This window comes from Condylura cristata, unplaced genomic scaffold (genome assembly GCF_000260355.1).
Source record: "Condylura cristata isolate star-nosed mole 26May11 unplaced genomic scaffold, ConCri1.0 scaffold00018, whole genome shotgun sequence".
NCBI classification, from domain to species: domain Eukaryota; kingdom Metazoa; phylum Chordata; class Mammalia; order Eulipotyphla; family Talpidae; genus Condylura; species Condylura cristata.
Window position 1 is genome coordinate 12203328 of NW_004567119.1, and position 15423 is coordinate 12218750.

Genomic DNA, 15423 nt, shown 5'->3' on the forward strand with positions numbered 1-15423 from the left:
GGAGGGAAGTGCGCGGGATTATGGTGATGGCACACGGGTGACTTGGTGATGGGAAACCCATGGGGATTACAATTAAGATTGAAAAAAAATGTACAAAATGATGTAAAAATAAACTGTTATAAAATAAAATAAAAAGGTCACAGGCATACAAAAACAAAACAAAACAGTGCACTCTCAAGTTTGCCTGCAGAAGTCTGAATCATTCTCTTGCAGACACTTAGAAGTCTAATCTTCTGTTACTTAATTTCTGCGCTTTTATACTTTGTTTTTAGGGACCAAAGGAAGAAATAAAGGAGAATTTACAAATCTTCAAGGAGTCGCTGCATCTACTAGCGGGAAGATTCTCATTGCAGACAGTAATAACCAATGTGTGCAGGTATTGCCCCCCAGGGGACCCCTGAACCCTCAAAAATTGAGGAGATATATACAGTTGCATCTTTCCCGACCTAGACTTGCCCTTCGTGGACAGAAAGGGAGGCGTGTGGCCCGTAGACCTCGGGCCCCCCGCCTGAATCTCCCATCCTGTCTTCCATAAGCCCAGTCTTCTGACAGCTTCTTCTTCACTCATAGCTGTGCTAGTTCACATCCAAGGAATGTGATTTGTTTTACAGATATTCTCCAATGATGGACAGTTCAAAAGCCGCTTTGGCATTCGGGGGCGCTCCCCCGGGCAGCTGCAGCGACCCACAGGCGTGGCTGTGCACCCCAGCGGGGACATAATCATTGCAGATTATGATAATAAGTGGGTTAGCATTTTCTCTTCGGATGGGAAGTTTAAGGTAAGAGTAACGACCAGTAAACAGTAGCAAGAAGGGATAGGAAACACAAGAGGAAGCTGTTTTATTTTGTCTTTTCTTGAGAGGCAATTAAATATGCAACTGTTGTTTATGTGCAAAGATAAGGTGACTTTGTTACTGAGTTTTATGAAGAGAGAGTAACAATGATATTGTCATATGCCTACTTAAATGTGACTTCATTTTATAAAGAAATCAGGTTGTGGGGCACCTTTTAAAAAAAAATGCCATCAGATTTAGAGAGACACTTCCTGTTACCTTAGCTGAATGACAAATGGTCACCTGCAGAAAAGGGTTTAAGAGGCAAGGTGTGTTTCCAAATTAATCTGCAGATTGTTGTTTATGAAGTGTCTTCTGCTTCCTCAGGCTTGTGCTTGATGATGTGAGAGAAACAGAAATCTAAGATGTCAACATGTACAACAAGCCCTTTGAGGAAGAAAGACTAACATGAGAAATGACAGGAAACAGCTCATATCAGCTGTACATTGTTTGGTACAATCTAGACAGTTAAAGCATGCAGTATAGGAATTGGAAGGAGGAGAAAGTGGGGGCTGAGCTAATTTGCTGGCCCGGAACCTCATCACTTAACATACTTGCTGTCACTCCCAGCCACACCTGTTTCTTTAACCAGACACCAAAGAGTAGGGAGTCCTCTGGTGATAACAGAAATCTCTTCTGAGGTGTCATCAAATAGTATTATCATCCAACCCATTTCCTACATTTATTCAAAGAAGATGTGAAGCCTTTTATCAGCAGTTTTTGAGCACTTCACACACTGCCTTGCGAGGGCCGCGCCCCCCTTCCAGAGGCTTCTGGTGCAGGTGACAACATGAACTTCAGCTTGGCTAGATCATCCCCATTGGAATCCAGCTCTCAGACTTAATTGCTTGGCCTTTGACCAAGCATGTAACTTCCTTGAGCTGCCATAGCTTCGTATTTCAAATACGGATTTTTAAAAATCTATTTCATAGGCTTTGGGTAAGGGTTTTATGTTTGGACTTTGTATGCGTTGCTTTTGAAATCTAAGAAAAGCTCTGTCCCAGTGCTTCTCAAAACCCTGCCCCCAAATGCGGTCATCTGAGTGGCTTTGGGTTGGCCCTCAAGACTGTGCAGTGGCCTGGGGTCCTCTTTTCCTCATCCAGATGTTCAGGGAGCATGCTTTTTAGATTCCATTCTGGAATCCGGAAGAATACGCAGTTTTCACTCAGTTTAGTCTCTCTTTTTGTTTGTTTGTTTGTTTGTTTGAGGATTTTTTATCTTCCTTTTAAATTTTCTGCATCATTGCGTCACCTTGTTTTTGTGAAACACGTGGAGGACATGACATTAATCTAGAACAGGGCCTGTTCGAAGTGGAGCACCATCTTTTCAACCCAGGGGAATTAAACAATTCCCCGGTTACCTAGATATCCTGGGCCACTGAAATGCTATGATTCCACAAGATGGTCACGCACACGCACACGCACACAAGGTCGCTTGTCCTTCAACTTCCTCCCCTTCTTTGTGCTTTTCGTGACTGTGTTTATGGGGAGGCATGCCTAAACGTGACAGCTTTCACACGAATCGGATGCCAATTATTGAGTCGCCTCTTAAAATTATTCATCTTCTCTGGGGACAGTTCCGTTTCTTCCATAACCTGCCTTTTGAAATGCAGGAATCACTCTTCAAATAGATATTGAAAGAGTGATTTAATGTTAAGGATAATGGAACATCTTATGTCTAATATATTGAAATATTTCTAGCTAATATAATAAAACATCCTGAAACAGGAGTTTATATCTGGAAGAGGTGGGGTCCCTAAATTAAGCCTTTTTCATCTTGTAGTTCAGTATTTTCATCTTGTAGTTCAGAAAAGTGTAATGGCACTTTCTTAGGAGAACTGAATTCTCACAGTTGGAATATTACTGCTAAGACTTGAATAAGCCCTAGAGAACACTCGGTCTCCCTAGAGGGCTGGGGGGTGGAGGCATGGAGATGTTATAGTTTCAGCACCCCCTGCCCCTGTTAAGGCAGATGTTGATAAAAACCCAAAAGTAAAAGGTTGCAAATAAAAACACTAATATGTAACAGGAACTCATCCAAATGTGATGTTCCTGACCACACCCTGAGACGTGCTTACTACTTTCTACTGTGGTGCAATTCAGAAAGGTTAAACAGATACTCAGAAACATAAACTTTTATCAACTAGGCTGCTTTTTGCATATTTGTTGGTAATAGTACCAGAAATACAACATCATACCTCATTTTTCTTTTACTCACTAGCTTCTTCGCCCTAATTTTTTTTTCCTTTTTTTTTTTTTTTTATTTTTTTGTACAGAACTGGGGTACAGGCCAGAGATGCGGAGGGTGAGAGGATTCACCAGGGACAGAGTGGGGAGCAGAACAGGCAGATCGACTGCTGAGGGGAGCAGCGGGCGGGTCAAGAGAGGTCTGCCACGCCATGTGGTCACCTCCGGGGCAGGTGTGAATCAAACTCATGCAGAAGTGGCTTTAGATTCTTAGTGCTGCGCTTTAACCTGCTGCGCCACCAGGGAGGGCCCAACTTCGCCCTAATTTTCATTCCCTCTGCCGTCTCTGATCTTTCCATCTTCTCTGTACATCTTCCAACCCATCTTCTGTGACCCCAGAACCAATAGAGAGGCCCTGGCCACCCTCATTCTAAAATAGCTCATCTCTTCCCCTTCCATCAAAGACCCTACTTGCTGAGTTGAATACTTTCGCTTAACTCCTCCAAGCCAGGCTCTAATCTTTTTGCTTCCTGCACTGATTTAAGAGACACATTGTCAGGGCAAAGCTCATACCTTTATTTTCCTTGATGGAATCCAGTGCAGCCTAATGAAAGAGAAGAAATGAAATGGAAGGAAACATGATTTGGTTTCAATATTTAAGCTTTTTCTTTGAGACCTGCAGTTTTTCACGATGCGATTTATTTCTGTTGTGTTCTACACAATTATCAGCTGCTTGATATTATATTGCTGAGTCAATCTGTATAACAATCAGTGTTCTTTCATTGTGAGGCATTAATAATCATCAGCCAGAACATGTACTTCCTTCCTTTTCATCTGTACTGGCATATCTTCCATTCAAACCTGTGAAAAAGTATAGTTCCTTTACAAGCCAGTATGTTCTAGTCTCTCTGCTTTCTGGGCTACATGGAAGAACCAGAATCAAATTTATGCAACAGATTCCCTGAAGAATGCTATTGTTTTCTTCCTGAATAAATGCGCCCCTTTGTCTAAGGAGACCAAGTCTGAACCTCAGTTATTTATGAATTAACAAGCATATAAAACCTGAACCCCCACTGTGGGAAAGGTCCCATCTCTCTCTCCAGACTCTCTGCACACATCTATTGCTTTGTGGGATAGAAGATAATCCTACACAGCAGATTTATCTGGTGAATATGGTAAAAGAGGAGTAGATTGTGGTGCTATAAGGGTAAATATATAAGACTTCCATCTTATGGCAAACAGACCTTTATATGCACACTGTAATGCACTCAGAAAAATGAGTAAGATTTTAAATGCATATGGTATGTGCTTGATAGAAATCAGATGCTTTGCTCCCATTTTAAAATACTGGAAACTGGGACCATTTAATTACCGTGATTACTTTATAACAATGCTGGATTTTAAAAATGTTTATTCAGCAAATATTTGTTGGGTACTTGTTAAGCGCTTGTTAGAAGCGTCTGAGATTGAGCAAAAAGCACTGGATAAAATAGACTCCTGCCTAGTGAATTTAATTCTAATGACATTCAGTGGCAGACTCCTGACAATTTCAGTGTTAAGTAAGACACGCAATAATGACAATGATAATTCCCTTTAATGACTGCTGTATACGTGCTATTCTCTAAACACTTACCTGTATTGTTTCACTGCATTCATGATCCTAAAGTGAGTTGGGAACTATTAACTAAGATTACTATGTAAGGAATCTTCAGCTTAAAGAAATCAAATCCAGGGCTCTCCCAGGTGGCGCAACGGTTTAGAGCACAGCACTGTGGAGCTCACCAAAGTTACCCCAGCACGAGCTCAATCCCCAACCAGGCCACTGACCCTTATGGCAGACTTCTCCTGACCCACCCGCTTTTCCCCTCAGCAGTGTATTTCAGTTGATCCACCTGTTCTGCTTCCTGCTCTGTCTCTGGTGAGTCCTCTAACCCCCAGCACCTCTGGCCTGTAGTCCAGTTTTTTGTGCATAAAATAAATCTAAAAAAAAAAAAAGAAAGAACCAAACACATTTGCATTATGCCACGGCATCAAAGCAGAGTCTTCCTATGCCTAACCCAGGGGTATTTTGTGTACATTGCCTCCTTCAAAGACAATCCCCAGTTAAGGGGATTCTAGAACATTTTTGGTAAGGATCCTTTAAAAAAACAAGGGTTTCCTGTAAATCTCACAAATAATGGAGGTGGCAAAGACACTTTTCTAAGACAAAGGTTGTTGTGACAGGAATAGCAACACCCCCCTATTTGTACATTCAGGTCTGTTTACTAAGGCAGGTGCATGTGGGTTCTGTAGTGCTTTAAACTTCTTTTCTGTGCTTGTTTCTAACAGACAAAAATTGGATCAGGAAAGCTGATGGGGCCCAAAGGCGTCTCTGTGGACCGCAACGGCCACATCATCGTGGTGGATAACAAAGCGTGCTGCGTGTTTATCTTCCAGCCCAATGGGAAAATAGTCACCAGGTTTGGTAGCCGAGGCAATGGGGACAGGCAGTTTGCAGGTACACTCGATGGTAATATGTAAACCCCCTTTTCATGTTTCTTCTGCTCAGACTTGCATGACGTCGGCGCATGTTAGAGGCTCCTCACTCCCAGTGTGCTTGCTGGCTTGGGGGAAGCTTCTGGGGGTGAAATCTCAGCCACGGCACAGCGAGTGCATCTCAGTTCTCCGCTGCAGTGGGCAGATCTGCATTCCGGGCGTGCGCTTTGTTAGTGGTGGTTTATAATCCAGAAGCCTCACATTAAAATATGAAGTAAAATAGAAATTTTTAAAATAAATTATTTTCAAAATACAAAATATTCAGCGGAGAAACGCTTGTTTCCCAGCCGCAGCTTTATGGAGCTTCTGAACGAGACGTTTTTTACCTTCCGAGGTAATTATAAATGAATAAGATTTCAACATTTTTGCTGTGTACAGGAAGGAGAGGCTCCCTTCTCTGTTCCGGTACACCACTTTGCCATTGCAAGCTTCCGTAGATTTTCACATCTGCAAGAGGAGGCTGAATTTGTTCAATTTTTATCTAATAAACTTTTGATTAAATTCTCTTTTTGAAAGGATGCTTTGGCCAGTAGCTATTCATTGCGTGATCTTTATGCTTTGTCTCCAGTGCTGCCAGTTCCTTGAACAGCAGCCCAGATGATAAAGTGTGGGTTCTCTGCTTGATTTTTTAAAAAACTCGACCTAGCAGAGTCATCTTCCCAGTGTAGAGTCACTGTTTTTTTTTTTTTTTTTTTTTTCTCAGTGGACGCTGAGGATTCTGAAATGACCGCACGTACTCAGGGAACTGGCAGATGGGGCTTGCAGGTGGCGGTGTGGGAATGACACCTGCCATCATCGCTCCCAGGCTGGCGGCGTGCTTAGCTGGAGCTGGAGGGAGTCAGTGTAGACAGCCACGGGCGTAGAGCGGTTGGGAAGCCTGGTCACCAGCAGCCAGAGGTCTGGCTGGTGGTCTTTCCAGGATGAGTCTCCGATGCCTTGTTCTCGCCGAAGGGATGAAGTTAATGTGCTACATCTCGCAGTAACTGCTGTGCTCTGCTGTTACTTGATGCGCTGTGCTCACCACTTCATTAATTCCGTCTTTATTGCAGGTCCTCACTTTGCAGCTGTAAATAGCAATAATGAGATTATCGTTACGGATTTCCACAATCATTCTGTCAAGGTACTAGAAACACATTGTTGTTAACTTCTACATGTATTGACTGAGAAATCGGTCTGGGGAAAAATAACATACTACAGGAATGCAGCTCAGAGACTAGGTCTGGCTTCTCCTTAGACATGGGGCTCTAACGGGGTGGCCGCGCCTGTGACTGTGACTGACTATGCAGGTGCCTCTTTTTCTTTCTTCTCTTCCTAAAAGACCTGTCCTTTTAAAAGTCTGAAATAAATGTGTGTGCGCGTTAATTTGGAGAGTAAGAGGATTCAACAAAATAGGACTATAAGTTTTTAAATTTGAAATGGCTGTAACTAGAGATGACCTGAAAAAGTCAGCCCGAGAAAGCAGTTGCTTGAGCTGAGAGATGCAGACCTTTCTGGAGGTTAATATTCTGTGTGTCTATTCACTAAACTGATCAGAGCACTTCGTCCATTTTCTGCATCATAAAACCTTCCAAATAAACTGAAAAATTAATGTTCTGCTGCAATACGGATAGGGAGTGGGTAGGAGGTTCACTCCAGTGTACATTCTTGGGGGCTTTCACCCACTTGGTGTTACTTAAGACACAATGCAGCTCCCCGCCCGCCCCTCCTTACATCTTTCCAAGTGAGAAGAGTGGGAAGTAAGAGTTGAACTTTATTATGAACAAATTTGAAAATAATAAGTAGTTCAAGGCAGACACCTCACATATTGAAACCAGAAGGTGTCTGTGCCAGGCCAGGGCGAGTGTCGTGTGTTCAGCTACAGGAAAGACAGCAGCCCTGGGCCAGGGCTTTTTTTTAAGCAGTGGTGTACTTTATTTCATTTTCATCAAGAATTCAGAATCACCTCTAGCAATAATCCTTGTTTGGAACCATAAAAATAATTTGTTTTGCGGTTTGGGACAGAGAATCCTTGAAATGTGTTTAATTCCTCTTTTAATTTATTTTTTAAGATTTTATTGAAGTTACATTGCTGTATGCCATTACATACATGTCAGGTGGCAGCACTTTCCATCAGCGTCAGCGTGTGAACTACTCACATTAGCCTCCAACTCGAGTGTACCCTGGACCATGCATGCAAAATCGATCCCGCTGCCCCAACCTAGCCCACCTCCCCCCATTCCCTTGTTTTAAGAGCTCTTTATTTAATTTTAGATTTGCCTTCTCTTTCATCAAATGATAATAGCTTGCATGTATAGAAGTGATACAGCTTTCCTTGTAAGTTCATGTAAATTTTTTTAAATGATGCATTTTAAAGAAAAGCTAGTTAGGTAGCAACGCAGGTAGTAAGTCAGTACCTCAAGTTTCCACAGGGTCAGCCATGAACAAACCAAATCAGTTTATCAGTGGTAACCCCTGGAAGGGAGGAGGGATGAGATTTTAATACCCAGAGGCGCTCTCTTTTCTGTTTCCTGGGCAATACCGATAGCCTGATTAAAAGGGGAGACCTTGTGCTTTTATCCTGGGTCCCAGTCCCTGAGCATAATGCAGTACAGTGGTGGGGGTGCAGAAGGAGGCAGAGGGGTGCTTCCGGCTGTGCTCTCTTGTCTCTGCAGAGTCCCACGGCAGGAGGGTCAAACTTGAGATTGTTTTCTGTTTTTTTTTTTTTTTTTAATGTTAAAACATAGGTAGTGCTATACATAAGCTGCTCGGATAGCTGTTTTTAAACTCCATAGTGTTGGTTCAACTATTTTAATTTACAGTCATTCAAAAATATTCCATGCAGGTGTTTAATCAGGAAGGAGAATTCATGTTGAAGTTTGGCTCCAACGGAGAAGGAAATGGTCAGTTCAATGCCCCGACAGGTGTGGCTGTGGACTCCAATGGTAACATCATCGTGGCCGACTGGGGCAACAGCAGGATCCAGGTAGACAGACACGCTCATGTGTGTGTTACAGGATGGGCATTTGTTAGCAGCAGGGAAGCAACTGTCTTCCAAATGGGCCTGCTTGCCTTTCATGGGTTAGGTCATAAGGCTGTAGATGATGTCACCAGATGTCCCAATTAAGGAAGACGGAGGAGGGAAAGCGCCACCATGTTACCAGACCACACCCCAACGTTAGCGGGTGTTCACATGAACCCACAGACCACCAAAGGGCTCAGGGCTGAACTCAAGACAACAGATACATTACACCATTATTTTTAGTAACTTCTAACTAAAGAACTTTACCACCTCTCATTGTGAGTGCAAGGAGCGATCACCATGGCCCCAGTAATAACTGTAATGTGGCCACCCAGAGAAGTCACAGACATTGTCATATTATGGTTATGCCCACACTGTGGGATTAAAAAGGAACAGGCCATCTTGGATTGATCACTCACGCTGAGTGGAAAGAGGCACCTCGAAAAGACGGCACAACATTTGAGCGCAAGCGTGTACCACTCGCAAAACACAATCACTGAGAAAGAAAACAAGTCATTTAGGGACAGTGGAAGCAACTGGGGTTGGACAGTGGACGTGACCGTCCAGCGGCCGCCAGGAAGACCTGAGTGACAGGTTTTGATGTTGATTGTGATGGCAGTTACAGGAATCTACACCTTTAATAAGACGACTTCCAATTCCACCTACACATCCCGGTGTCGACTTTACGAGAGGGAGCCGGTGGGGGAACCGGGCGAGGGATCACAGGATTTTTCTGCACTGTCATGGCAACTTCTCATGACTCTGCTATTATTTCAAAATTAGAAGTTACCAAAAACAAATCTGAAAGAAGAAGAATGTATTTGGATACATTTCTGTGGTTTAGGAACAATGATACTGTGAATGGCATTTGATGTTTTGATCGCATATTTAGAAATGATAAAAATGTTTGCATTCTGGGGGAAAAAACACATTGAAACACTATTTTGAGGTGGGGGCTTATACTCTTTGCAAAGGGGCCCATAGCACAAAAAGTTTAATTTTTATGTATATCAAGAACAAAACTTTTACATCCTCCAGCGGAAGGAAGACTCATTTTCTCATTTGTCTGTGCAGACACCTGCATGGATCTAAGCACGTATTAACAGCAGGATCTTCATCCCTGCTGCTGTGGCTGTGCCTTGCGCCCGAGCACCCACAGTGCTGGCTAAAGCTTTCAGGGGTCCCTGTAAGGACAGCTGTCAGCAGCGTGGACCCAATGCGTGTACCTATGTCTCAGATAAAGAAGCGAGACCACACTAAATGCTTTTATTGCTCCAATATATTTATCTGGCTTAATTACCCCAGTGGGCAGCTACATTGAAAGAGGCATTCTGTATCCAGCAGGAGTCAGAAGCCAGATGGAGCCAAGTCCACAAACATTTCTGTGTGGGACCGCAGGTGCCACGCTGTTTGTGCTGTTAGCTACCGCTGCCTTTTAAAGCACTCCACAGGGCAAACAAACGGTCTGGAGGAAGCAGCTTGGGCTTGAAAAGAAGTGTTTTTTTGTTTTATCACAGCAGAAGTTTCCAGGCCAGAAGAGGGCCACTCATTCTTGTGTGTGTTGCCCCAGTGACTTCTTATAGGTCTTTTCTTTTTTCTTAAAGTTTTTATTTATTTATGCATACAAGAACTGGGGTGTAGGCAAGAAATGCTGAGGGTGAGAGGATTCACCAGAGACAGAGTGGGGAGCAGAACAGGCAAATGTTCTGACATACACTGCTGAGGGGAACAGCGGGCAAACCAGGAGATTGAGCTCCTGGCTGGCTCAATCTCCTGGTTTGCAGATAGTTTCATAGTGCTGAAACTTTTAACCAGCACTGAAACTGTGCCACCAGGGAGCACCCTGTAGCTCTTTTCTAAAAAAACAAAAAAATAATAATTTGTTTTCTCATTGCTCATGATAACTTAGGATGGTTCTACTATGGATGGTCTAGTTGCTCATTCTCTTGCTAAAGATTGGAGATAGCAAGAGAGAAGTGAAGCCCGCAGGGGAAAATGAAGGCTTTGAGTGAGAAATTTCTCAAGCACTATCAAACCATTCCCATCAAATATGCCCACTGGCCAAAGGCATGCAGGTGTCAGTGACTCTGGGGCATGAAGAGAAAGAGAAGAAAAAGAACAAGAAGCAGGGAGAGGAAGTATAGAAACCAGTGCCCTAAACAAACCTCGTGGGTATACACGTGTTTTATATAAAAAACATTCATATCAAGGGCTTTCTCACTTTTATTTCATCATATTACCAGACTTTTCCTGTATAACCCTCTGACTATATTTTCGGCAGGTTTTTGATGGAAGCGGATCGTTTTTGTCCTATATTAATACATCTGCTGACCCACTCTACGGCCCCCAAGGCCTGGCCCTGACTTCAGACGGCCACGTAGTGGTGGCAGACTCTGGAAACCACTGCTTCAAGGTCTACCGGTACTTGCAGTGACCTTGACCGTTGGCCACTGGACGCCCCTTTTACCAAGGTCTTGCACTATAAACTGGAATGAATTTCTCGGCGCGGGACCAGATTATACTAGACTTTTCATGCTAGATGGAATCATTGGTGAACTTTCCAAGGTTGTTTCTGAATGTAACAGTTTCCTTAAAAACTGCTTATCTGATTTCTGTAATTCATCTTTAGGGTTTAAGAAAAGGAAATTTCTTCTACTGAATCTACAGAAAATGCAAAGTTTTACTCCTGTGAACTATGGCCTGTAGGACAGGGATTGATGTAGTTGAACTAATTTTGCAAATCAAACAAGCATTTAAAAAAATCTAGAATACTTAAAGGTTATTCATTAATCCTGTGAATGATAGCTTTTGCACAGAGCTTCCAAAATTAAAACAAAACGAAAACAAAATCTGTTGTAGTTATATACTTTATTTAACCTCAGTCTCAAGACCTGGGGAAACTTTTAACCTCTGGTCACCTTTTTTGGTTATCAACAATGACATAGAAGTGACTTTAGGGAAAAAAAAAAATAAAGACTGTCATGCAAGTCTGATTAGCAGGTCTGTGAGTTTAGCACTTAACTATCAATGCAAATTTCCCACCTTTCCTGGATTCGATCACAGATCCTTTGGCTCCATTCCTCTTGCCTGCTCTCATTATATCAAAAAAAAAAATACATTTTCAGGGAAACCTGAAATAACCAATGCTTTGCAAAGCATATCCAATAGCAATGCTACCTTTTGGCAGACAGCCGTTCACTCCAGATTCATGCACTGGAATGTAATCAAGAAAAGAATGAGTGATGTTTTTTTTTGTGCCATGTTCTCACGTGTCTCCCTTCTTCCACGTCATGAAAGCGAAAGCTTTACCTCCTGCAAATGTCAGCACGCGTAGTGGGACACCAGTATCCTAGGACAGAGAGCCATAAGGAGCCCTTGGGAGGACTGTGGTGTCAGCCAAAGGCATGCGATTGATGAATGGTTTTCCCTTAGAAAGCAAGTGTTACCAAAGTTGTGTTAACTCAAAAACCTTACAGGTAAGGGCATGTTATGGTTATTTATCATTGTCTAATGAATAGTAGAGGCATTAAAGGACTATGTACACATGATTAGGGTAAGGTAGGATGTTTCATATATATAGGCATATATATATATATAGATATATATATACAGCTGAACCTTCGGTGTATTGAAATAGGCAGCACTCTGAAAAGCAGCATCGCCCAGCCTTCTTCAGCAAGCCCCTTCACTGCGCAGTCAAGCGCCCTATGGAACAGCCCTAAAGCAAACGAGTTCGCCACTTTCCGGGAGTCAGAAATGGCCTTCTATGCTTTCAAACAAAACAGGTCAAAAGAAAAGCTGAATTTGAGTTCCAAGGAAATCAAACCTAAGTACAAATGTGTTTTAAGAAATGCTAAGGATAATTTAGTCAACCTGTCATGATACTGTAAAATTAGTTGTGGTCTCTTTCCACAGTTGAACTTTCTACTCAGTTCTACCAAATAGGATGCCAAGCTTGGCATTTTCGATAATGACTTTGGGATCTTTTTCACTGAAAGCACCTTAGCACTGTACCATAAGAAAACATTTCCCTTATGTGTAATTATATGAATGTGATGTTTACTGCTTATTAATTTATAACGCAATCACACTCTTCTATAGGACTTTTTAACATTTCGAAGGAAATCCAGCTACTTCTAGTTATCTGTCAAATTTATTATGCCCAAATCAACCTCTGGAAGAATATTTTTCAGGGAGATTTACCTTTAGATTTAGTATTTTTTTAAGTTAGATAGCGTTTTCAAAATACTTGAGCCTGTCTGTGATAAAATTAGAAAATTCAATAACATTTTTAGACTATTAAACTAAGACACTTTCCTAACATCGGTGAAACGTCTTTGAATTTACACGTTCATATTTGATGCATGATCACAAGGTCTCCTGAATTATGCCAGACTCCAGGGCTACAGTGAAGACGAGAACCCCAACCCCTTGGAGTTCACATCCCAGGGAGGGAATTTCATTCCACTGTTTATTAACACTCTGCGTAAAAGATAACAGTCTGGAAACCGTTTAAGAGAAACTTTTTAAGTGGTTAAATTCATTTTAGTTTATTTTCACAAGTAAAAATGCTTCCCTATTTGGATCCCTTTATAAGCTATTGATCTTAAGACATAGTTTCCTTAAAAGGTGTTTTTGTGCAACATTTAAATGATATTTGTGAGTTGAAAAAACTTCATCAGCCAGCCCATATTAGGTTGGATAACTTAACAGTAGATTGAGTACAAAGTAAAAATTTTACATGTCAAATTGGCTCAAACCGGAGTAAAAGAATAAATATTTTGATTCAGACCTGTTCTACTATCTGAAACACTTGCTATGGGCACCCCAGAAAATGCCATTTTCCCCCCAAAATATATGATCATCTATATTGAAGTATAGATAACATTACACACTTAAATACAAATGTGCATTTACTATATTCTTAGTAAGCATATTTTAGGGAAGAAAGTGCTGCTGATAAGAGAGGAATAGACAAGATTTAAATGAAATTTTGTCACATTCTATGGAAAATGGTTTCTGGTAAACTGAGAAGGATATTAAAATAAGTGACTTTTTTTCTGGGCTACCATTATTGTTTATTTCTCTTTGTTAATTGTACAGAACCTGTCATACCTTCATGATAAGTAGCACTGAAAAATGACTCATTCAAATTTCCCCTGGGCACTTACGGCAAAATATTGCCAGTTGGTACGTGAAGGTCCGTGACTGAACATTACCTCCCATGGAGCCCTCCCCTGCTGGACACGGGAGGCGGCAAGTCACTGGCCCGTCCAGAACCACATGAATAAAAAGCCTTTATGACTGTTCCTCCTTTGTTTTTAATGGTACTTAGTGTCTTGCTCTAACTTGAGTCTCCAGTAATTAAACAAGTCAAGTTTCCTTATTTTAATTTGCTCTGACTAGAGTTGAGACAAGTAAATGTCACAGGTTCATGCAACTGGAACACACTTGCTTCTGCTAAGTATACAGGGTATGTCCTGTTGTGGAGTTAACTGGAATAGTTGTGCACGAGCATATGGATCCTTATGTGAAGGTAACCGTCGGTAATGCCGACTGAGTGCAACTGGAAGAAATTGCAAATAGCAGGTAATCTGCAGATGACTTCAAATGGGAAAAATCCTTTTGTACGTTTGGACTCTGTAGTAACCTCTCTATTCACCAGCGTCTGAAAAGGGAGGAATATTTGTAGTTTAATCATGTAAAATCAAGACCTTTCCAGGAAGGATGAAATTGAAGCTGTTGCTTACAACTGAAAGTCCTAATACTGTTGCATTCTGTAAATGTTGCAGGGTTTTGAACTTTACAATTATTTTCATATTTTTGATAACTAGGAATCTAGAATTGCCATAAAGGAAACTAAGTGCCCATTAAAGATTTGTTTGGTATAAATAAATGATTTTTTTTGTTTGTTTTAAATGACAGTAAGCTACAAATCATGATGTTAATCTTTAAAAAATTTTTCTGAAGATGAATTGTGTGGCAGTGATTGTGTGGTCTGTTTGTGGAGAATGTATGAAAGCTATTAATAGTCTAAAATAGGTTCGTTGGCTATGTTGTTCCAGTGAATGTACAGCACTTCCATTAACTTTGGAAAGCAACACAGCCTTAAACTCAGTGCTTTTGCTTTATGACATGGGAATGTCCTGTCATCCACAGAGTGTATTCTTATCACAGAACACTTTTCATCATCCTCAATTCTGTAGCTTTTCAATCCAATGTATGATTATGAAAGTTTTTTGCTCCCTTTTCTTTTTCAATTTTTGTACATTCCATCTTTATAAATCTGTTTCCTACGCTTCCCGTGTATAGAACACTTAGTCTTGCCCTGACATTGATACTTTCTCATGGTTTGTTCTTTTATGAATTAAAATGCTGACTGCCTATTTAAAGAAAAAAGCAAGCGCTGTGTATCCAAGTGTTTGTACGTTCATAGTTACATACGTACCACAGTATTTTGGATGCTTTAGTCTACAATAAAACTTTAAATTAATTCTGTCTTGAAACATAGGAGAAACAAGATTCATGTGTATATCTTTATCATGCACAAAATCTCCAATCATTATAATAAAGCTTGTTTTCTCCAGTTCCAGGGTGAATGTCTATTTATTTATAGCATTGTGTTCTTATTTCAGTGAAGGGAACAAGGAATGTTGTAAAATATGTGGAAGAGATCAATACTTGAACCAAACTGTTTATGTCCATGAGAAGAAGCTTAATAAAATCTTTGTTATCATGCTAAGAATTTGTTAGCATTTAGGGTGTAATTTCAAGAATTTGGAAAATCATGGTCCATGCACAGCACATATATTTAGGTTGTCTAGTAGGTCAAAATCACTATCCCATGTTACAGAATAACGTTGAGGTTATA

The 15423-nt window shown here is 41.2% G+C and overlaps 1 protein-coding gene across 5 annotated transcripts in view; it reads left to right on the forward strand.

The window, feature by feature from the left end:
• TRIM2 (tripartite motif containing 2) overlaps window positions 1–15138 on the forward strand; it is a 110145-nt gene extending 95007 nt beyond the window's left edge. For 4 of the 5 annotated variants that reach the window (XM_012726854.1, XM_012726855.1, XM_012726853.1 and 1 more), the window contains exons 7-12: window positions 273–376; window positions 612–779; window positions 5348–5528; window positions 6604–6674; window positions 8376–8516; window positions 10834–15138. In XM_012726854.1, the coding sequence (XP_012582308.1) occupies window positions 273–376; window positions 612–779; window positions 5348–5528; window positions 6604–6674; window positions 8376–8516; window positions 10834–10986 (818 nt within the window). In that variant the 3' untranslated portion in view covers window positions 10987–15138. The remainder of the gene's footprint in view (window positions 1–272; window positions 377–611; window positions 780–5347; window positions 5529–6603; window positions 6675–8375; window positions 8517–10833) is intronic. The other variant, XM_004685333.2, reaches the window with a different exon arrangement.
• Window positions 15139–15423: the final 285 nt, after the last annotated feature.